The sequence below is a fragment of the Verticillium nonalfalfae genome (genome assembly GCF_003724135.2).
Source record: "Verticillium nonalfalfae strain VnAa140/NRRL 66861 chromosome Unknown scaffold_84, whole genome shotgun sequence".
Lineage (NCBI taxonomy): Eukaryota > Fungi > Ascomycota > Sordariomycetes > Glomerellales > Plectosphaerellaceae > Verticillium > Verticillium nonalfalfae.
The window spans coordinates 124,532-135,408 of record NW_021167309.1 but is presented as its reverse complement, the minus strand read 5'-3'; the positions used below and the strand labels follow the sequence as shown (position 1 = coordinate 135,408).

Below are 10,877 nucleotides of genomic sequence, written 5' to 3'. Positions count from 1 at the left end.
GGGCGCGGCGGCGGCGGCGCTGGCATGCGTGGACGCGGCGGTCGCGGCGGCAGGGGCGGACGCGGTCGCGGCGGACGTGGCCGTGGCGGTGACAGGGCGGGCGGCGACCGCGACGTCGAGAACGACAGCAAGATGAACCAGCGGTCGCTGGACCGGTACTTTGTGCCGGCGACGGCCGAGGAGCAGGCGTACGCCGACGGCCTGCAGTTTGGCGAGGCCTCGAGCTTCCGCCCCGACGCCGTGACGCTCGATTCGCTGACGGGCTGGGGCCCTGCCGTCGCCGGCGACGGCGAGCGCGCCAAGGTCGAGTCGGTCATGCAGAACCTGCGCATCCTGGGCGGCGCGCAGCCCTTCGAGCCGCGCCACCTCGGCGTGCCCGAGTGGACCGCCAAGAAGCTCGCCAAGACGGACAGCAGCATGCACTTTTTCGACACCAAGGAGGAGAGGGCGCACTTTGTCGCGCGCCAGCCCGACTTCAAGATTGAGGGCGCCGAGGAGGCCGTGCGCAAGGTCGTCCTGGCGCGCGCCGTCAAGGGCGAGCACGAGAAGCCGCAGTACAGCGCGGGCAAGAAGCCGGTCGACTTGGCGAGAAACGCGCATCTCAAGGAGCCGACGTACAGGGAGAAGGACGTTGAGACCTTTGAGACCAAGGTGAAGCAGCTCATTGCTTCGAAGAAGGGCAGCGCCGGACAGCAGGGCAAAGAGGCGCAGGCTTAGGGCGGGGGAGAAGCCGGGGGGAAAAGTCCATGTATAACAATCTGAGGCAGGGGTCCTCACTGTACTGTCTGTTATAGATCACACACACACACACACACACACGCACGCATTGTACATCAGAACTGGGGTTCTTCTTTGCATTTTTCTTCGATCTGCAAAAGTGACATGGCTGAATGTCGCCTGGCCATCTGCGACTCTTCTTGTCTCCCGTGTCGCCAGCATACATGTGACGTCTTATCCTACATGCCGCGCCCAAATTGGTGACGACGCCGCCCTACTTGAACCTCTGCAGCGTCTGCTTCTCGACCTGGTCGATGCCGTCCATGACCTTGTTCTGCTGCTTCTGGGCCTCAGCATCGACCCTCTTGCGCAGGTCGGGCCCAATCTCCTTCTGCATGGCCCACTTGGCGACGACCTTCTTCCTGCGGTCGCTCGCATGGCGCACCCTCTCGCGCCAGGCGAGGGTCAGCGCCTTGGCCTTGACGACGAGATCCTCCTTGCGCTCGGGCTCGACCTTGAGCAGCAGCTCGAGGTCGTTGTCCGGGCTCGGCTGGGGCTGCTGGTTAAAGTCGGGGCTCGCCTGGACGGCGTCGGAGATGGGCTTGAGGTGGGCCCTGTCGTGGGCGAGCAGGGCGACGGTGCGGCCGCCCTTGGGGACGACCTGGGCGAGCTCGCGCAGCGGGAAGCGCTCGGGGGACTTGGGGTCGGGGGCCACGGGCAGGGCGCCGATCGAGTCGGGGTTGAAGCGGCCGCCCGTGGCGAGGCGGCGGAGGGCGTCGCGGAAGTGCGTGTCGAGGGCCGCCCAGCGGGATGTGAGGTCGTCCGTGTTGAGGGGGTCGGCGGCGTCGGGTTTGGGGTGCCGCGCGGCGTCGGCGTCGTCGTCGTGGTCGGAGGTCGACGTCGAGGCCGAGTGGCGGGAGGACGAGGATGACGATGGTGATGAGGAGGGGTTGTTCTCTTGCTGCTCGACCATCTTCTTGGCTTTGGACTTCTTGAGGGCCGCGGGCGTCGTGTGGAAGCTGCGGGACGGGGAGGAGGCTGCTCTCGGGAGCACCACCACGAGAGCGGCGGACATGGGAGCTACATTCTGGCTGGGAGACAGTGTCAGACAGGGTTCGTGCTGGGTGCCTCCATGTTTGACGTACCTTGCTGCAGCTCTGATGATAGCATTGGCGCGTGGGAGGGCCAGCCTGTGGGCGCGGAAGCTGTTCATCTTGACGATGGATAGGGATCGTGTGATGTGATGGCGGAGGTGTGGTTGGTTGCGTCAGGTTCAGTCAGCTCCCCACCTCTTCGACAGATACCTTAGGGTACCTTACCAAGGGTACCTAGGCTAGGTACCTACCTACCTGACCCTGACCCGGTTACGCCGCCGGTAGCAAGGCTGCTGTCGCGGTGGGGTCACTTCACGGCAGTTCAGCCTGACAGTGCCCTGACCTGCGCGAGTGTGGAGCGCCAGTACTTCACAGCTGGCTATTTGTCCGTGATCATCCGTGAGCTGCATCATGGAGACGACATTTGGCCATGTTGCCCAACTGATACGGGCATGGCCTTCTCGTGTCTGGCTGTGCAACAGTCTGCCTCGTATGGATGGGTGCTCGAAATGAACAACAACACGATGACTCTGGCGTCTGCCCAAGAGACTGCACCATCATGAAGGACGTCTCCAGAGTCATGCCACGGCCTCCATCACAGCTGTCACTTCACCATCATCACGACGTACGACAGCATCACGTCACGTCACAATTGCCCATGCAATATGCCAACACGCAAGAGCTCTATTAATTATTACTGTGCGAATGCGTCCGGCATGGTGCCCACCCTAGTGGCAGACACGCATGACCTTCAGCAACCCGAAAAGCCTTCCCATCCCCTCCAACGGTGTCCACCCTACTGTGCTCTCAAACGTCTGAAGTCCGACCGAGTCTTCCCAACCGGTCCCATAGTTTCAAAACCAAGCAGCCGACCACCTGCGACGAAGAATGAGAGTTCCTTCGTTTTTTGAGATATTTTTTGGAGTTTTCTTCGTGTTCATGATTGTCTCGAAACGACGGGTATACGGGGTATCAAAGCACAAAGGCAGGTGTCGATACGGGAAAAACAGGACAACGAAATAAGCCAGATCTGGCGTGACAGTGCTGAACAGGTCAGAGTCGGGACGAGGCTTGCGCCGGCGGTACCCTAACGTCTGCCCGTCTGCTGATGCGAATATGCATAAAAACAAAAGTAGGAAAGGGTATCAGAGAACCAATTTTTGACGGGGTATCTTGGAAATGCAGATCCGATTCCCGACCAAAACCGTTGGCGTGATGTGTTGCGTCGTTGCTCTTGCGATGTCGAACTGGTGCGTGGAAAACAAACTGGCGGCCACCATCAGACGTGCGACCTCCGGAGCGGCATGCTGAAGCGAGCGCTCTAAGCGGCGGCAGTCACGGCAGGGGTGGCGCCGGTGACGGGCTCAGGCTTGTTGACGGGCTCCTCAGGGAGCTTGGGAGCCTCAGAGCCCGAGGCGGGGGCCTCGGTGGCGGGAGCCTCAGTAGCCGACTCCGTCTTCTCCTCGGCCGTCTTGTCGAGGGGCTTCTTCTCGCCGACGGGGGACTTGCCGCGGCCCTTGATCGTGGCACGAAGCTTGGAGAAGGGACCAGTCTTCTCGGGCTTGTCACCCTCCTCGTCAGAGGTGGCGGGGGACTTCTCCTTCTTGCCAAAGGCGAAGGGCAGGGAAGACTTGCGCTTCTCGGCCTTGGCCTCCTTCTTGGGCTCGGCAACGGCGGCGGCGGGAGCGGCCTCAGTGGTCTCGGTGGGGACCGTGGCGGGGCTGGCAACCTCGACGGCCAGGGGAGTGGTGGTCTCAACCTGGGGAATGACGGGGGCGTCCTGGGCGACAGGGGCGACCTCGGCCTCCTTGGCGGGAGCGGCAGGAGTCTCAGTCTCGGCGGCCTTCTTCTCCTTCTTGCCGAAGACGCTGCCGAAGATGCTGTTGCGCTTGGTCAGGGGAGCAGGCTTCTCCTCAGTAGGAGACTCGGCGGCGGCAGCAGGGGCAACAGCGGCCTCGGTAGCAGGGGCAGCCTCAGCAGCGACAGGGGCAGCAGGCTCAGTGGTGGTCTCGGCGGCGACAGCGGGGGTCTCAGTGGCTGGGGCCTCAGCGGTGGCCTCGACGGGCTTCTCAGTCTTCTCCTCCTTCTTGCCGCCGAGGAGGTTGCCGAAGATGCTGCCACGCTTGCGGCTGGCAGAGCGGCGCTCCTTCTTCTCCTCCTTGACGGGCTCCTCAGCAGCGGCGGCCTCGGTGGTAGCAGGGGCAGCGACGGGCTCAACAACAGTGGGAGTCTCGGTGGCGGGAGCGGCGACCTCAGCGGGCTTGTCCTCCTCCTTCTTAGCGGCAGGGGCGGGAACGCTGGGCTTGAAGGTCTCGAGGGTAGCCTTGTAGGTCTCGGTCTCAGGGACAGTGGTGGCGAGCTCCTTGGCCTCGGCAATCTTGACCTTCAGCTGCTCGACCCAGTTGTCACGCTCGGCAGTGCTGGAGGCCTTGAAGGCGTGCTTGTGACCCTTGGCGGTGAAGAAGAACTTGTTGGGACCGTCGGTAACGGGCTCAGTGGCCTCAGACTGTATTTGAGTTAGGCCCAGTTGGAAGAAATAAACAGCCAGTACGGTGACTTACCAGGTTGATGACGCCGACAGGGCTGGCCTTCTCGCCGAAGAAAAGGAGGCCCTTGCCGGTCTGGGAGGCCCAGGCAGTGGTGTTGCGGCCAGCCTCAACATTCTTCTCGCTGCGGCGGTAGTGGGAGAGAGTAGAAGGCTCAACGGCATCGGTGCCAAACCAGAAGAACTGCTTGGAGTAGATGAAGTTCCTGCCATGGTTAGCATCCGTGGTCGATCTTATTTAAAAGGATGTACATACTTGGGGAAGTTCAGGCCCTTGTGCTCAAGCTGACCCTCCTCGACGGGAACGACCTCCTCCTTGGTCTCCTCGGCAGCGGCAGCAGCCTCAGGGGCGGCCTCGGTGGTGGTGGCGGCCTCAGTGGTGGCGGCGGCAGCAGGGGCGGCCTCGGTAGCCTCGACAGGCTTGGCCTCGACGGGAGCCTCAGCAACGGGGGCCTCAACGGCAGGCGCAACAACGGGAGTGGTGGTGTCCTCCTTGGGGGCCTCGACGGCGACGGGCTTCTGTTCCTCGGCCATTGTGCTGGGTTGTTGTGGTGAAAAGGGGTATCGTGTGAGAAGGCGGATCGTGGGGTTGGGTATCTAAGAGTTTGAGTCGAGACTCGGGTATCACAATGAAATAGACGTCTCGGGGTGGAAGGAAAGCAGTAAAAAGAATTACTGATGAACCAGGCTGTGGGAAGAAGGGGAGGAGAAGGGAACGAAAAAAGCAGACAACGGAAGGCAGCGGATACTTATTTGCCGTGCCCTGCCCTATGAATGCTCGGCCCAGGGTGGGAGAGAAGAGGGCGTCCAGTCGTTGCACGGGCGGGTTGAGGATGGTGAACGCAGGGGGCTTCTGGTGGTCTCTGCCACTGATACGGCTATGGGCAAATGGGTTCGATGGGGGGGCGTGGCCGGATTCGGGCTCGGGCTTGCTCAACAACGGTGGTGGTCTGAGGAGGAAAAAGTCACGGTGACTTCTGGTACTGGTACGGCGTGAAAGGGACCCTGACTGAGAGCGGCTGTGGTCCAGGTGTGTAACTTCCCTGGCTTTCCCTTGACCGTGACCATGCTCTGGCGATACATGACTGGGAGTTGAATGCAGGTGGGGCCGCCGCGACGGAGCATTGGCAGGAGCTTCCCTGGCGGCCCCTCCTCACCCCCCAAACCATGGATCCTGGCCCCAGCTACCCCTGTCTTTCCCTTGTCTTCCCTGTCGTTGCTGGGTTGGGCTTTGAGCTCGGTGGCCTGTGCTGCCATAAGCGAGTGGGTCGCAAATTGCGAGACCCGTCCGGCGCGACGCAGGACGGGCAGGGATACGAGCATTTCCACAGGCCGTCGCTTCCCAATCTCTGAACCTCTTTGATGACCGTGTACCTAAAGTCTTTTCTTCGTAGTCAACAACGTGTTTCAGCAGACGGGTTCATTAGCCTGACTATCGGTCTTTCCTGCCTCGTTCAGGCACGCACACGCCCGCACTGTGATTATTTCCCTCCACCTGAGTATTGTATCAGGGCAAAGAGACAAGATCAGATTGACACCGACTCCAGGCCGCGTTAGGGGTGCGCTGCGACAGAGAGGGATGGAGAATGGGTCGGAAAAGGGGGAGTGGACGTGACCGAGAGAGTCTTCATCAGCCGTTGGCTGCCCCCTTCCTCGCGAAACAGAACTACTACATGTACCTATCTCTGCGTAGATTGGCAAGTGCATCCTCAGGTACCGGTTCGTTGTGGCGGAATGCAGAGGTTGTGTACTGAATACCCTTTTCGGTCAATCTCTCCAGGTACTTAGGTCTCGCCATGTGTTGTCCCTCTCTGCCTACCTGCCTACCGCTGCTCTTGTCTTAAACAGGTAGTGAACTTCAGAACCTCATGCCACACACACCATCCGTCGCCGATATGGTGTGTCGTCCATCCGTATCGTATGCCGCCCGGCCGCCTCGCGTGATGTCTGCGGCAAGCGACGTCACCCTGCTTTAATGACATGAAGTGCGTTGTGAACGGGCTCCATTCTTGTGCATTAACCACTGCCATGGCCTTACCTGTGACCTCAGGCTGGCCCGGCGGAAAGACGCTACAGCGGCAATGCTCAGGCAGCCCGAGCCTTGCCAGGCCACATGCTGATGCAGGGCCTCCACCACCCACAGCCGAACAAAGCTTGGCTGCACAAATCGACGAGCACTAAAATCGCTTCTGTGGGAGGCGGCAAAGGGGCGGAGGGGACCCGCTGATGCGAGCGAAACGTGCACTGTATAAACGCACCGTACAGCAGGTTAGCGAGCCTCTGCCGGCGACGTGACCTCAGGTGAAGTACCGGCATGTCATGTCAAACACGCGAATCAACGAAGCTTTGGCAAGACCTCAAGCCAAGAGCAGCACAACTCTGTCGATTGTCCAGGTCTCCTCCGTCTAACATTGGTGTTCAGTATTCAGCCGAGGAAAACTTGAACGAGCCCGTCTCGAGGCTGGAGAATATCTCCGAGCAATCGAGAGCGAGCGCTGTCGGCCACGACCGTGCCATCATCTCACCAACCTGTTGCCAGAGAGGACCTCCTTCCCTCCCTCCCGTTGGTCGGTTCCTGCGGTGACCTGCTGTCTACGAGTTGATAGGGTGAAGGGCGGAATTTGTCGAACCGCTAGGGGGCTAGTCGCATTCTCTCCATCGCCATGTGACCCAAAGTGTGGGCGAGCTTTTGGTGAACATGCTAGTTCTACTGTTCCATCCACCCACCCTGACCAGACCGCCCCCCCGAGACAACGAAACAAGAGCCGTGCTGCAGTCCAGGTTGGGGAATATCAACCGGCCGCGAGTCCTTTGTGCCGAGCCCTATCAATCTCTGGGTTGCCGATCACCTGCGCGGCTTGTCTGTACCCGGAATAGCACGGAGGGGAGGGGGTTCTCTCCGATACCGTAGGCATTTGTCCGTACCTTGGGTGCTTCTGTGCTTGTGTATCACGATCAACGCTGATGTGCGCCGGAGGTGTTCATGGACTGACCTACCACGTCCGCTCACCAAGACGGGTGGCCGAACGTTGAACGGGCAATGTCAGCTCCCAGCGCTACCGGCCCACCCTCTGCACAGTAGGTACAGCATCGAAACCGAGATTCGCTAGCGCACGAAACCTTGACAGCCTGGGCACAAATGCGAAATGCTGCTGGCCCTTGCTGGTCGACTGGGGCCCTCGCTGACGAAAAAGCAATCAATCGAGATCCACTCGTCTGGCATTTGCAATCCATGCCTGGCGCCCCATCATCCTGGCCTCCACCCACCCTAGCTGCCGCTCAGGGTCTGACCCTTGAACACGCGAGGTCCCCCCCCCCCTTCTAGGGCGCGTGTGAGGGCCGTAAGGACAAGACGGGGATCACGGAGATTCTCAGGAGCAAACCGATATTTCGCAGATCATATTTGCATCTCGGTCTCCCAGAAGACCAAGCCCCCCTCGCCGTTTGACAGAGACGTCCCCAGCGAGATGAAGGGCCGTTTTCCGAATATAACTGACGTTGGCCCTTGTCGCAGCCGCCACTTCTAGACCCTCCCAACCTGTGACACACCAAGAAAGAGAGTGGGAAATGTCCCATCTCAAACAATGTCTCCTAGCTTGCCACTAATTATAAGGACCTGGACGGTAAGGTGAAATTATTACGGACCCTTCCGAGCTAACGACCTGCAGAGATGCGCGATGGGCGCCAGGACAGGGCCGAGCCAAGCACTCAATTTCGACAGCTGGATCGTCCAAGTTCCCACCGTGCCCGACTATTGGACCTTCGTCGCCCTCCCGAGAGCCGCTCTGCCGCTCCATCGTGAAGCCGAGATTTCAGAGTCATCGGCGACAGCCAGGGATCAGGATTGATTTTTTTTTTCCTTCAGCTCTGTGTCTTGTGTCTGTCCTGCTTGCTGCACAGCAACCATCGCCACCACATCGACCACCTCCACCTGCGGGTCAATGGAGTAGGTCGACTCGATCGTATTTCTGGTCAAAGTGGTTGGTTCCTGCTTTGTCGTGATGCTGGTTCAGCCTAGGCTTCCTGCCTGCCGATGTGGCACCAAAGTCAATACAAATGGCGCGTGACGCGCATCCCATCCCACCTCGGGGTGCCTTTGGAGGGGTAAATTTTCGTCGCAGCATAAAGCGCATGAAGCAGCCGTCGATCTTGAAAAAAGTCAACTCGAGCGCCCATTCTGGGCTATGGGCTCCAGCCAGCACACAGGGTATGGGAGGGAATGCCCCAGCCGCATGTAATCATCGACAGTCATCGACCTCCTCGAGTCAGTGACACCGACACGCATCGACAATGCTGTGCTGGGATCTCTATGGCGCGCGATCTGCTGCATTCTGGATGTGGCGGCTGGCCGAGCTGGCCCCAGGGTGCACGTTGGGCTGCCGCTGTGTTTTTTCCCACTGAGGTCGTGATGCTTTGCTTGCTACCCACCAACTGGCTACAAGGAAGCGCCCAGGAAGGCGTGTGCCAGACGCCAACACACGGTTCCGCTGTTGCCCTTCGCCACACAACGAAGCATCTCACCATAATGCGCTTGCCGCCTGGACGTCCCAAACTGGAGGGCCCGGGTTGCGCGTGCGCCGCCCGATGCCTGTTCTGCCTTGCCCTTTCCTGGCGCCTCCAGATATGGATTTACTCCCTCACCCCTCCTCCTTCCCTGTTTCTTGGGGGCTGCGGGCGGTGAAGGCGCCTTTGGGGGAAGCAGGCACCATCGACATGGAGCCAGGAAGGACCAGGATGGTCAAGAATATGTAGACTGCAACCCACGAACTGCTCCTGCCATGGTGTGATGGGCAGCATCTTCCCTGGGGAAGGAACCACCACCCCCACCATGTCGTAATGATCTCAACCCCTCCATCGCATTGCGTCTTGCGCGTCCCTCTGCCGTCACGTTGTCAGTCTGACCAGCTGCCACCCCTCATCTATTCACATATGCTAACAGCCAGCTTTGTTGTCCAATATTCCACAGCCTGCCCGAACATGCCAAGGCGACGACCTCATCCATTGGCAACATGACTGGTCATCGTGTGCTCAACCTTCTGCCGCCCTTGGCCCTTGGTGTCCCATCCCGCCATGCGTCTTGCACAGTTGCAGTCTTACGACAGATCTAGACATCGAGATACACACCCACTCGGAATCGCGCGATCGCATGGGGTCCATGGAACAAGGCCAGGCCTGGATATTGACCGTCAGATGAAACTTGCCCACATCCCACGGCCATGTTCACCACAAGTCGGCGTCAGAGTATGAGTGGCGGCGTGTGGAACGGTGTAGACACCAACATTGAGAAGCCAACATCCAGAGCATGACCTCCAATCGCCTTGCCAGCATGACTCGCGCCCACCACATGGCATGGACCATTGTGTCTCGTCATCCCACCCTCCATCATTGCAGCTCATCACTGCGCGCAAGCTTGCTGCAGCCATTCAGCCCACTCGCTGGTGGACAGCAGATCCTCGGCCTCCGGATCATTGCCAGTCGCAGCCAGAAAGGGCGGTCATGCGTGCAGCATTATTCTGTAGGCCTGCGCCCCACTCAATGTACCACTACTATATGTACACTTTCACGACCTCGGGCTTTTCGAGGCTTCGCGCCATCGCAGATGTCAACCTTGACAGTCGTCTGCCCATCCATCCGCCTCTTCCGACTTACAATATGCAGCCAGCCCGAAGCAGCCCTCGGCCGAACACGGCTGTTGTCCTTGACACCCACTTAGCTCGGAGGACTTGGCCGTCATATCATCTTACTCTTGAATGACAGTTCACTCGCAGTATCTGCCGCCGCCAGCTCTTTCCGAGCATATTGGATCGAGCCAACAGTGGCTGCGTGGCACATATACCTTGCTGACTTGCGATTGGTTGCAACCCCTTTGTCGCCCGATAAGAGACGTCCTTCTCACGCAGGACTACCTGACCTACCTAACCTATGTACGTTGAGTACATGGACCAAATTCCGGGGAATTTCCTTTTTCTACCAGTCGGTCGTAGCAGCCATACTTGAGGGAGACTCTTTAGACAGGCGTTACCAGTGCCACGTGATTTCTCCGACTGTCCAGCTGCACCGAATAGTTTTTCCATTCTGCTTGTCGATGTGTATGTTGGTTGAGTCTTGCTGGCTGCCACGCAGTTGTCTTTTCTTGCTCGTACATTTATTGTATTTTTGCATGTTATTGCATGTCCATTCGCATTCAGACTCCCGGCTGGCTTGATCTTGTTTTGATCTGTACCTGTCGTCGTCTAAGGTTCTGGGGCACAATTCTTGTTCGCCGAAATAGAACAAATAGTCTGTTCATATCACGGTCGGCTCAGTATCATCTTCGCTAGGCACTGAAATGCACCAGCCTTCAAACCTGAAATCGTCATGAGACAGGTTCGTCCCATGCGTAGACCCTGGATAAAGCCAGACCTGAGGCTGACAATGACTCGTGGACAGGTCCAACGCCGTCATAGGCCTGACAGCAATGCATTTAAGCCGCATCATGTACCCCGGGATATGTTGCTAAGTGTCGGCATCGATCCCCTGTC

The 10,877-nt window shown here is 59.1% G+C and overlaps 3 protein-coding genes across 3 annotated transcripts; 1 reads left to right on the top strand and 2 right to left on the bottom strand.

The window, feature by feature from the left end:
* Positions 1 to 24: 24 nt before the first annotated feature.
* D7B24_008957 (uncharacterized protein) lies at positions 25 to 717 on the top strand (the record flags this gene model as incomplete). Its single annotated transcript, XM_028643036.1, has 1 exon — positions 25 to 717. One exon carries the CDS (start codon positions 25 to 27, stop codon positions 715 to 717), a length of 693 nt encoding a protein of 230 aa, XP_028493336.1.
* Positions 718 to 991: 274 nt separating this feature from the next.
* D7B24_008956 (uncharacterized protein) lies at positions 992 to 1,930 on the bottom strand (the record flags this gene model as incomplete). Its single annotated transcript, XM_028643035.1, has 2 exons — positions 992 to 1,808; positions 1,863 to 1,930. 2 exons carry the CDS (start codon positions 1,928 to 1,930, stop codon positions 992 to 994), a joined length of 885 nt encoding a protein of 294 aa, XP_028493335.1.
* A 1,202-nt stretch (positions 1,931 to 3,132) lies between these two features.
* D7B24_008955 (uncharacterized protein) lies at positions 3,133 to 4,890 on the bottom strand (the record flags this gene model as incomplete). The annotated part of the gene is made up of 3 exons (XM_028643034.1): positions 3,133 to 4,317; positions 4,373 to 4,562; positions 4,613 to 4,890. 3 exons carry the CDS (start codon positions 4,888 to 4,890, stop codon positions 3,133 to 3,135), a joined length of 1,653 nt encoding a protein of 550 aa, XP_028493334.1.
* Between the last annotated feature and the right edge of the window lie 5,987 nt (positions 4,891 to 10,877).